The sequence below is a fragment of the Clupea harengus genome, chromosome 26 (assembly GCF_900700415.2).
Source record: "Clupea harengus chromosome 26, Ch_v2.0.2, whole genome shotgun sequence".
NCBI classification, from domain to species: domain Eukaryota; kingdom Metazoa; phylum Chordata; class Actinopteri; order Clupeiformes; family Clupeidae; genus Clupea; species Clupea harengus.
The window spans coordinates 2,422,929-2,435,190 of record NC_045177.1 but is presented as its reverse complement, the minus strand read 5'-3'; the positions used below and the strand labels follow the sequence as shown (position 1 = coordinate 2,435,190).

General features: G+C 40.4%; 3 protein-coding genes across 3 annotated transcripts in view; 1 reads left to right on the top strand and 2 right to left on the bottom strand.

The window, feature by feature from the left end:
* The window catches only part of LOC116219811 (gastrula zinc finger protein XlCGF57.1-like), a 69,513-nt gene that overhangs the window by 34,248 nt on the left and 23,003 nt on the right, over positions 1 to 12,262 (bottom strand). The gene's annotated exons all lie outside the window — the stretch shown is intronic.
* On the bottom strand, positions 2,612 to 8,324 carry LOC105908862 (zinc finger protein 708-like). The gene is made up of 2 exons (XM_031563701.2): positions 7,305 to 8,324; positions 2,612 to 4,875 (listed from the first exon to the last, which is right to left on the bottom strand). Exons 1-2 carry the CDS (start codon positions 7,582 to 7,584, stop codon positions 3,359 to 3,361), a joined length of 1,797 nt encoding a protein of 598 aa, XP_031419561.1. The 5' UTR covers positions 7,585 to 8,324; the 3' UTR covers positions 2,612 to 3,358.
* The window catches only part of LOC116219712 (zinc finger protein 184-like), a 33,984-nt gene continuing 30,600 nt past the window's right edge, over positions 8,879 to 12,262 (top strand). The window contains exons 1-2 of the mRNA XM_031563451.1: positions 8,879 to 9,628; positions 11,498 to 11,812. Coding sequence (XP_031419311.1) covers positions 9,355 to 9,628; positions 11,498 to 11,812 — 589 coding nt within the window. The 5' untranslated portion in view covers positions 8,879 to 9,354. The remainder of the gene's footprint in view (positions 9,629 to 11,497; positions 11,813 to 12,262) is intronic.

Sequence of the window (12,262 nt, the reverse complement as noted above, 5' to 3'; positions counted from 1 at the left end):
CAAAACAACTGTCAAATGATCTGAAAACAAAGATGGTCAGTGTTGTGTTGTAACTTCAGTTGATAAATAAAGCAGTTCATATCCAGCCTGCTCATTGCAAATGTGTTTTTTCTTGTTCATATTGAGTGCGTTTAACAAACATTTTCCTTTTTATGTTGCACTGATTTAGTGATTTAGTGATTTAGTGTGTTCTTGGTCACATCAACTTGAAAGCTGGACCAAAGTGTTTAATTTCACTCAATTACAATTAGGCTAAATAAAAAGTTAAGTTGTAAGTACAGTCTGGACAGTCTTTTTCTCTCAACGCCTCAATAGGTAGATCTTGCCTGTCAGCAAGGCAGAGTTTGTGATCTTTGGCCAAAAAAGTTTGGTGACCACTGCTTTAAAGCATGTTCTACAGACGGGTCTCTGTGTGTCGATGGGCTTTCCTTCACAGTCTGCTTCGTATCCGAAGTACTTCCAGATCTCACTTATATTTTTAAAACAAGCCGAGGACGGTTGGCCAGAGCTCCTGCACATGAGGCCATGTCTCCCCTGAGATTCCTCGCTGTGAGTGAAGGCTGTCTGTTGCATGTGTGAGAGTTGGGCAGCCCCGCCCTTGCAGTCAATGCGTGCAGGCAGCCTGACAGGGAGCGGAACAGTGAGTGCGCTCTGATTGCGTGCTATTTTAATGAAGTAACTATACTTATACCTTTCAAAACTTTTCTAGTATCGGTACACCGTGTAACATTAGTCTACATGTGTTTGGAAGCCAGACGTTTTCGCGGACCCCCAGGCAAGGCGTCCAGACCCCAAGGGGTCCGCGGACCCCAGGTTGAGAACCGCTGCCATAGAGAGCATCCTTACCATAGACATATATGTCTATGATCCTTACAAACTGCATCTCAGTATGGTATGGCAGCTGCTCTGTCGCGGACCGTAAATCACTGCAGAGGGTGGTGAAAACTGCCCAACGCATCACCGGTTCCTCACTCCCCACCATTGAGTCTGTCCAGAGGAAGGCACGCGGCATCAAAAAGGACAGCTCTCACCCCAGCCACAGACTGTTTGCCCTCCTCCCCTCTGGGAGGCGCTACAGGGTTCTCCGTTCCCGGACCAGCAGGTTCAGGAACAGCTTCATCCCTGCGGCTGTCACTCTACTGAACTCTGCATCACGGGGATAGCCCCCCACCCCCACACACATCTCCCCCAGTGACTGTACTTCCCCCCTTCACCCTGGCTTGACTGCCACACACCCTCCTCCAGCCACTGAACATTTGCACTGTACTTCCCTCCTCCACCCTGGCTTGACTGCCACACCCTCCTCCAGCCACTGAACATTTGCACCAGAATGTTTTTTCTACCACTTTTCACTGTATTAATCGTACTTATACCATACAATACCTCTTAATATAATATTACTAATACCTCTTTCACTTCATTTCACTTATTACCACCACTAATACTTACACCTCTACTTTACATATACTTATCATATCTACACTTCTAACTTATATTGCTGCTATTCTTGTCCCAATTACTGTTCATATTGCATATCTATTTCTTACTGTACATATCTATTTATTCACTTATTACACTTTACATATGCACATACTCTGCACTTCATAAACTGCATTTCGTTGCCTCAGTACTTGTACTCTGTGCAATGACAATAAAGTTGAATCTAATCTAATTTAATCTAATCTAATAAATGCTTAGTTTGTTTATGTTCACCTGGATATCGTTAATGGCAGAAATGTGTTTATTAAACGTGCTTCATCACTCATTTAGTAAAAATTCAATTTGACATCAAGGATTAATGACAATTCCACAGATTAATGACAATTTACATGACAATTCCACAGATTAATGACAATTCAGTAGGCAAAAAAAAAACAAGAAATAAACAATACTAATAATTGAATTTCTAACATACATGAAATTAAAAAGTATTTATTTGTATTAGATTTCCACACAGCAAATGTTGATATGATTTGTCTCCATGGCTGTTCATTAATGATCACTAAGAGTTGATTTGTCAGCATGTGCTTTCCCCGACTGTGCACATACATGACTTCTTTACTTACTACATAACGGTGCGCTTTGTTATATCACTCAAAAGCTTCTCATTGATTTTTCACCTGTGATCTTTTGTTAAGTTGATTTGCTGGCATGTGTTTCCCCCACTGAGAACAGGCGTTACTGTAGAGTAAGGATCGGTTTGTGTATGATGTAAATGCTCTAATCATAGAGATGTATTATGTAAACACGTATAGATAGATAGGTAGATGGATACTTTATTAATCCAGAGGGACATTTTTCAATATAATGCAATTTAATCATTTAGAAAATATGCGTTTTCAGATTGCTGTAGCGTACAAATGCTTTTAGACACTGAGGACCGCATTTACTAACAGAATTGCGCCCATTTCAGGCGTAATTTCTGCGCAAATAGCGACTATAGAAATAAAACCGTATTTACAATGGTGACGCACTTGAGTAAAAGCGCAGATTGCCCGCTGCTGGGAGGGTATAAGGGAAAGTGGGTGTTCGTTGCAAAGAGATGGGAGGAGATGCGTAAATATTAATTATGTATTAGAAACAAGAGGTGTTTTAGCATGACATATCAGCTGCTAAATGAAAATTATGTTTGTGCGAGAAATTTGATACAATTAATTCAAAAAAGAAATACGAACATCAGAAATGTTACGCTTCGCGTCGGGCCTAACAACACCCTTGAACAGTACATTATTGACGATACAGTACTGCCTCGAGTACCTTATTGCTTAAATATAGGCATATAAAAAATTGTCCCACCAGCTAGCTGTTCTGCCAGGTCTTAGCCAGAATCGCTGCTCAATGTTTGGTTTAAACCATATTCTTTGCCATTCCCACCCATCGTTCAAGCACACTGAGTACAGTGCTCGCCTTCTGCGTAGGAGTAACGCGTATCTATTCACGAAAATAACTTGCACCTGAAGTACACCAACTAAACTAGTAAATTGTAAATTTGTAACCTTGTGAACCAAAAGCTCTAATTCTAACTCTAACTCATCATCCATGGTGGCAGGAACAAGCAGGCCCATTCTCCCCTATTTTAGCGAAGCGCTATTAGCACTAATGGGCGGAGTAAGGCGCTGATTGCCCAACTAGGATCTGGTTTGATAAATACCACGCAAAATGCGGAAAATCACTGTGCGCTATATGCGGTTTGGCAAAGGCACTGATTGCGCTGCAGTCGCAATGTTAGTGAATGAGGCCCTGAGTGCAATAATGGGGCTTCTTTGGGGTGTTGATAGCAGGAAGGAGTTGGAATTCATACCGTTCAGTCAGGTGAAAGAATACAGGGCACATTTATGAAGCTTCTCTCCAGTGTGTATTAGCATATGTCTGTTGAGGTTATTAAGGTGTGCACATTTTTCCCACACGCTGTACATTTAGGAGGCTTCTCTCCAGTGTGTACTAGCATATGTGTTTTAAGAATTGTAATGCGTGAAAATGCTTTTCCACACCAGGCACATTTATGAGGCTTCTCTCCAGTGTGTATTAACATATGGGTTTTAAGATTTGAAATCTGTAAAAATGCTTTTCCACACTGGGCACATTTATGAGGCTTCTCTCCAGTGTGTATTAACATATGGGTTTTAAGACTTGAAATCTGTGAAAATGCTTTTCCACACTGGGCACATTTATGAGGCTTCTCTCCAGTGTGTATTAACATATGCCTTTTAAGATCTGAAATCTGTGAAAATGCTTTTCCACACTGGGCACATTTATGAGACTTCTCTCCAGTGTGTATTAACATATGGGTTTGAAGACCTGAGGAAGATGTAAATGCTTTTCCAGACTGGGCACATTTATGAGGCTTCTCTCCAGTGTGTATTAACATATGGGTTTTAAGTCTTGAAATCTGTGAAAATGCTTTTCCACACTGGGCACATTTAAGAGGCTTTTCTCCAGTGTGTATTAACATATGGGTTTTAAGACTTGAACTCTGTGAAAATGCTTTTCCACACTGGGCACATTTATGAGGCTTCTCTCCAGTATGTATTAACATGTGGGTTTTAAGACTTGAAATCTGTGAAAATGCTTTTCCACACTGGGCACATTTATGAGGCTTCTCTCCAGTGTGTATTCGCATGTGGATTTTAAGACCTGAAACTTGTGAAAATGCTTTTCCACACTGGGCACATTTATGAGGCTTCACTCCAGTATGTATGAACATATGGGTTTTAAGATCTGAAACGCGTGAAAATGCTTTTCCACACTGGGCACATTTATGAGGCTTCTCTCCAGTGTGTATTCGCATGTGGATTTTAAGACCTGAAATGTGTGAAAATGCTTTTCCACACTGGGCACATACATGAAGCTTCTGTCCAGTGTGTCCTACCATATGCCTTTGAAGATTTGAAACCCGTGAAAATGCTTTTCCACACTGGGCACATTTGTGAAGCTTCTCTCCAGTGTGTATTAGCATATGTGAGTTGAGGTTATTAAGGAGTGCAAATGTTTTCCCACACTCTGTACATGTATGAGGCTTCTCTCCAGTGTGTATTAGCATATGTGTTTTAAGATTTGAAATCTGTGAAAATGCTTTTCCACACCGGGCACATACATGAAGCTTCTTTCCAGTGTGTATTAGTATATGCCTTTGAAGACTTGAGGAACATGTAAATGCTTTTCCACACTGGGCACATTTACGAAGCTTTTCACCAGTGTTCTGCTTTTGATTAACACTAAGAGTGTGTGTTTCCTGGTGTTCCTCGAGTTCTCTCAGGACCGTAGAACTCTTCGTGCAGACTGTGCAGTGGTACGGCCTTCCATTGAGTTGCTGGTTGAGTTCATCATTCTGGCCATGGATCTTTTGTTGTGTTCCATCTGGATGTTCTGATGCACCTGAAAGAGTTCCATATGGATTTAGAATGACAGACAGATGTTCTAGATGCAGCAATTCATTGTTCCCTGATAAGGAAATATTCAATTCCAAATACAGATCAAAACAAATGGTTGAGTATATATATATATATATAATATATATAATTAACAACCTGCATGTGTATGTTTACCTTAATGCATCAGTCATAGGCATTGATGTCATCCCCAAATCATGACATGCATTGGCTCATCATAATAATCATATTACAATAAAAATATTTTGCTGTTCTTATTTAATCTGAACCACAATGTGCAACACACTAGTCGTGCATGCTGTACTATATATACAGTACACACCTTAAGATATATACACCTTACATATCTAATGCTATAGAGTCCACCGGAATATTGTTGCCCAATTGCAATCAGTGTGAGCATCAATACATTTGGTGGACATTTAAGTTCATGTGGAGTTATGAAATTATGTTGATAAATGTTAATAAAGACGAGCTTGAGGACCCAATATTTCAGTGAGGGATCATATTGAGAAATGTGAAAATGTGTTCAGGGTGAAGAACCACTTTAAGGAAAATGTGTTCAGGATGAAATACCACTTTAAGGAAAATGGGTTCAGGCTGAGGTACCACATTAAGGAAAATGTGTTCAGTCTGAAGTACCACATTAAGGAAAATGTGTTCAGGATGAAATACCACTTTAAGGAAAATGGGTTCAGGCTGAGGTACCACATTAAGGAAAATGTCGGTAGTTGTGACCACCGAATAATAGAATGATAACAGTCTCTTGGAAGCTTGTTTATATGTATATAAATATATTCATAATTAACTTTTTTAATTTGTTTCATCATTGCAGTTATGACCGCTGAAAGGTGATCGTATCTTCGTTCATTTGGACAACTGCAACAAGAATGACAATATGCACGCCATTGTGTGATTTTAATCAGTGGCGTTTCTACATTAGGGGCAGGTGGGGCACTTTTAGAGCACAACAAACAGACGGAGGAAAATCGTTATGTACTGGGGAGGCTGATATCGTGCATAAAGCTCTGTGGGATGTGCCAACTTTGAGACGATGTGCGAGGGCGACACCAGAAGACACTACGATTCTGTGAGTCAAACTTTTTTTTTTTTGGAGCTGATGGATGTATCAATGCAATCTGCAAGAACATAGTTTCGTTCATTTAGCAGCATGTTTTGTTGCTGTTATTTGTTTCAGTTTTGCTTCATATTGTATGCCACACGTGTGCCACAAGCTTAATAAATGATGCAAGTTATTTGAGCTATGTGTCTGTCTAATCTTTTTTACTTTGTTGCAATCATTTTACTTTAATGCTGTATTATAGGCAACATCTTTGTGTCGCGCTGAAGCATGTGAAATGTATTTGAAATAGGATTTCTGCTCCCTGCTGGCACTCAAAATGCAGCCCATAGCATATCTTACTGGTCTATATAGGCCTGCTGCTTATAAAAATCAGCTACCTCTATTTTTGTGACGGTGACATAACGTCATACAAAATTGCCCCACCAGAAATGTCAGGCTAAAATCGCCACTGATTTTAATTAACAGTCTCTTGGAAGCTTATTTATATTTATTATTATAAATATAATTAACTTTTTGAATTGAGCGTTTCTCATCACTGTAGAGGCATAGCATTCACAAAGTCAGCTTACCATCATCCTTATTATATTATTTCAAAGTAGCCGACCTTTGACCCTTTGGTCAAACACCTCACCAGCTCTTTGAATGGCTTATTAGACCCATGACCATAAACACACACACACAACTACAAATACACACACACACACACACACACACACACACACACACACGCCAAATACAACCTGGGGTTTAGTATCAGGCCAGATCATTAGTCCTGTTCATCATAAAGGGCCAACCCTAGCTACCCCTTTGCCATCCTGGGCCATCCCTAGATACCCCTTTGCCATCCTGGGCCACCCCTAGGTACCCCTTTGCCATCCTGGGCCACCCCTAGGTACCCCTTTGCCACCTCTAGATACCCCTTTGCCATCCTGGGCCATCCCTAGATACCCCTTTGCCACCTCTGCAATTACCATCATTCATAGCTATTAGATGGTTGTTTGGTTTGGATTAAGTAGGGTTGGGCAACAACCTGAGCACTTCATTCAACAGCCATATCTGTCCACCACTTTCCCATCAACAAAGCCAGATCAACACATGATTTTAACAGGTCACATTAAGAAAAATAAATCTATATTCTATAAAATCTATATTGCGTTAACGCCTGGAAATTGAAAGGTATCAGACTAAAATATTTGAGAGCACTCAAAGAATGCCAACTCACTGACAGAATTGTGTTGGTCTTAATACACATCACAATACGTCAGATAAATACATTATCATCAATTGACCATTGAACACAGCTCTTAGTACATCAGTCTGAAATTACTTACTTTCCAGAAGACAATCGTTGTGTTCTTGCTCATCCTCTTCTTTCTTCACTTTAACCTCCACTGTTGTCTGTAGTATTTCATTATAAGTGGAGCTTAATGATTCGGTGAAGTCTGATTCCGTTTTACAGTGAAGATCTGCAATGGGCTTTTCTTCTTCATCTTGGCATGTAATCATATGTCCATATTCCTCTTCTTTTATGTCCTTCTCTTTCACTATCAGTCTCAGGGGTACCTGGTGTGTTTCATCACAGCCAGAGTTCAACGGCAGTCCAAGATTCATGTTAGCAACGGACCAGAGACGATCCCGTCCAGAGTTTCCTATATAGTCTGGGGAAAACCACAAAGGAAAAAAATACAATGGCTTTCAAGCTCTGGTTCCTTGTTTGTAAAAGTTCCAGAGAGCGACATTACATAAATAACTAGCAAGTCGCATTTCGCATGGAGGAATTCACTTCTATATTGTCGCGGTCTCTGCATCTCTCACTTGCCTATGACTGATACATTCCAGTACGAGCTAATGAAGAAGGCTAAGATGTTATAATACTCTGCGATCTAGAGCTAATGTGGGATCTGACGAAGACGGCTAAGATGTCATGATACCGTGACTAAAAAGGTCAAGCAGTGTTTATCACAGCAAAATATGAAGACGATACTGTCTTTACAGAATCAACATCGGCTACACACCGTGAACTTCTCCCGTCCCGTAAACTCCTCTGAAATGTTCTTACTTGTGTACTCCCGGTAGTTGGCAAACCAACCAAAAAACTATGCATTCCTGCCACCGTCTGGACAGGAGTGTGACTATAATCGGAATAACGATTTCTTCCAATTAACTTTGTTTGGCAGATCTTCCAGACTAAATTGTCCACAACTTAAAACATAAAACAAATTCACAACTGAAAAACGATTTGATTCAAAAGACGGCGATGTTACTACCGCGTTACTGAGAAATGTAGTGCAACTACACAAATATAGTAGGTCATTCTCTGTCAGCAAATGTTGTAGTGACCATTCAGTCAGAGAGAGAGAGAGAGAGAGAGAGAGAGAGAGGTAGGGAGGGAGAGAGGGAGGGAGAGGGAGAGAGATAAAGCCTCCTGGGCATGCCTCCGACTCCCAGCATGCACAGCAAGAAGCAACTCACAGTCCAACCCCCCTGTGCTGCTGACGTGACATATTTAATACCTGCTGTATCTGTAGATTGCCTGCAGGACTAACAGGAGTCTCAACACATGATGCAATAAGCTATGTTCATGTCTTTGCCAACAAGTAGCACATTACTGGACGGAATGAAGTGACACCTGTATAGCCCATAGACGTAGGCTAGTTTCTCAGTAACGTGGTGGTAACAAATCGCTGTCTTTTGAATCAAATAGCTTTTCAGTTGTGAAGATGTTTTATGTTTAAGGCCGTGGACAATTTAGTCTGGAGGATCTGCCAAACAAAGTAAATTGGGACAAATCTGTATTCCCATTGTAATAATGTTTCAACAAAACAAACCGAGAGAGAGTCCTGCAGTTACTCTCCTTACCAGACGGTGGCAGTAATGCAAAGTTTTCTGCTAGGTTTGCCAACTACCGGAAATCCACAAGTAAGAACATGTCAGAGTAGTCCACCGTGTGTTGCCGATGTTGGTTACGTATCTTCAAATTTTGCTGTGATAAACACTGCTTGACCTAAACACTAACCTAACAGATCTGCATATGCTAACTTATTTGAAGTACGTTTTTAGTCACAGAATCATGACATCTTAGCCGTCTTCGTTAGATCCCACAGTAGCCTTAGATCGCACAGCATTATAACATCTTAGCCTTCTTCATTAGCTCGTACTCGAATGTATCAGCCATAGGCAAGTGGATGCAGAGACCGCGACAATATAGAAGTGAATTCCTCCGTGCGAAATGCGACGTGCCAGTTATTTATGTAATGTCGCTCTCTGTAACTTTTACAAACAAGGAAACAGAGCTTGAAAGCCATTGTATTTTTTTCCTTTGTGGTTTTCCCCAGACTATATAAGAAACTCTGGGCGGATCATCTCTGGTCCGTTGCTAACATGGATCTTGGACTGCCGTCGAGCTCTGGCTGTGATGAAACACACCAGGTACCCCTGAGAGTGAAAGAAGAGGACATAAAAGAAGAGGAATATGGACATATGATTACATGCCAGGATGAAGAAGAAAAGCCCATTGCAGATCTTCACTGTAAAACTGAATCAGACTTCACAGAGTCACTAAGCTCCACTCATAATGAAACACTACAGACAACAGTGGAGGTTAAAGTGAAGAAAGAAGAGGATGAGCAACAACACAACGATTGTTTTCTGGAAAGTAAGTAATTTCAGACTGATGCACTAAGAGCTGTGTTCAATGGTCAATTAATGATCGTGTATTTATCTGACGTTTTGTGATGTGTATTGAGACCAACACATTCTGTCAGTGTGCTGGCATTCTTTGAGTTCTCTCAAATATTTTTGTGTGATACTTTTCAATTTCCAGGCGTTAACGCAATATAGATTTAATAGAATATAGAATATAGATTTTTTTTTTTCTTAATAAATGTGACCTGTTAAAATCATGTGTTGATCTGGCTTTGTTGATGGGGAAGTGGTGGACAAATATGGCTGTTGAATGAAGTGCTCAGGTTGTTGCCCAACCCTACTTAACCCAAACCAAACAACCATGTAATACAGGGGTACTCAATAGGCGGACCCCGGTCCGGATCCGGACCCAGACGCAATCACATTTGGACCGAAGCCTAAATCAAAATTCTAATTTAATCATGATCAAGCGAGGTTTCATTGGTGCGTGATTTCGCGCTATATATTTTTTTCCTACTCGATGTGGTTTCTATCTTCCGTGTCCAATCCAGAGGTCCAATCAGGAGCTGTAATATAACAACATCACTATGACAACTCACTCACTTACTCAATGTTGGCCGCGAGCTCTGTGGGTCACGCAGGTTGTGTGTGTCAATGGCAACAATGCCGGCAGATAGATATGTGAACGGTATTTTTTTTCTCAGCGAACGAAAATCATGGCGTGCTTTAAACCCGACAAAAAGAGAAAAGTTGATTCCAAAAATCGCGAATTTAAGATAGAGTGGACTGACAAGTATGCATTTGTGCTGCCTGTGGGGAGCACAAAACCGATGTGTTTAATCTGTAACGAGACGGTTGCCCTTGTCAAAAGTGGTAACGTGAAACGTCACTATGAAACAAAGCATGCACACTTCGAACAAAAATACCCGCAGAACTCTGAGGTAAGGGGCAGAAAAATAAACCATCTGCAATCATACCAAGCAACATGCAGTGTAATAGTTAGTCAGCCACACAACAAGAGCGTGCATACCTCAACATATATCAGAATCAGAATCATGTTTATTGGCCAAGTACATTTTCATATACAAGGAATTTTTTTCTGGGTTTAGTTGCTCTCAATGTACTTAAACTGAAAATATGCAGTATAACACAACAGTTTAGGATAGAGATACTGTTGTGAGTCTGCCTTTTCAACCATGAATATGGTGAAAAACAAATACAGGAGCACACCCAATGAACACTTACATCAGTGCCTCCGCCTGGCCGTCACACCTTTTATGCCCAAGTTTAAACCACAAAAAAATGTCACCTTTCACACAAATAAGGCCAGACCACATAACCGTTTGTGCATACGTTAGTTTGAACGTTTTTGTTGGAGTTATGTTTTTGGATTTTGACCGTCACTGTTCCGGACCCTGGACTGAATGGAAATTTGGCGAGTGGACCTTTTGGGTTTCTAATTGAGTACCCCTGATCTAATAGCTATGAATGATGGTAATTGCAGGGGTGGCAAAGGGGTATCTAGGGATGGCAAAGGGGTATCTAGGGGTTGCCCTTTATGATGAATAGGACTAATGATCTGATCTGGCCTGATACTAAACCTTTATGATAAATAGGACTAATGATCTGGCCTGATCATGATAAATAGGTTAACACCAAATTAACAGATTTTTTGAGGTACGTTTTTTAGTCACAGTATCATAACATGTTAGGTCCTACTGCCTCCTCGAATGCTTCAGCCCTACGCAAGTGAGAGATGTGGTTGAGAGATGTGTAATGTTGCTTTCTGATCTCTTTTTTCAAGAAGAAAACAGCTTGAAAGCCATTATATTTTTATATTACATTATATTTCATTTGTGTTTTTCCTCTGACTTTATAGGAAACTCTGGACAGGATCATCTCTGGTCCGTTGCTAACATGAATCTGGGACTACCGTTGAGACCTGGCTGTGATGAAACACACCAGGTACCCCTGAGACTGAGAGTGAAAGAAGAGGACATAAAAGAAGAGGAATATGGACATATGATTACATGCCAAGATGAAGAAGAAAAGCCCATTGCAGATCTTCACTGTAAAACGGAATCAGACTTCACAGAGTCACTAAGCTCCACTCATAATGAAATACTACAGACAACAGTGGAGGTTAAAGTGAAGAAAGAGGATGAGCAAGAACACAACGATTGTCTTCTGGAAAGTAAGTAATTTCAGACTGATGCACTAAGAGCTGTGTTCAATGGTCAATTAATTCTTGTAGATTTTTTGAGTCAAATCTATTAGTCTGATGTCATCATTAATTGACTAATAGATTTGATGTCCTTTGGTGTTTTGCAACCTTTAGAAATTTCACGAAATGTGACCTGGAGATCTGTGGAGAGAGAGAGGTGTATTTGTGACTTGATTAAGTTCTGTTTCAGTGGGTTTGGGTTAGTGAGTGTGAGAAAATAAAAACTGGATAAGTGAATAAATATTAAAGAAATATATTTATTTTACTAGTGAAGGGGGTTGAAACACAAACATGCTCCCATGCAGAGCCAGGAAAGCAAGTTTAATGACCAATCTAACTCATCTAGGTGTATCTGAACATCAGAACATAACACAACAGAAGATCCATAACCAGTGATTACAAATTGTTATTCAAGCATTT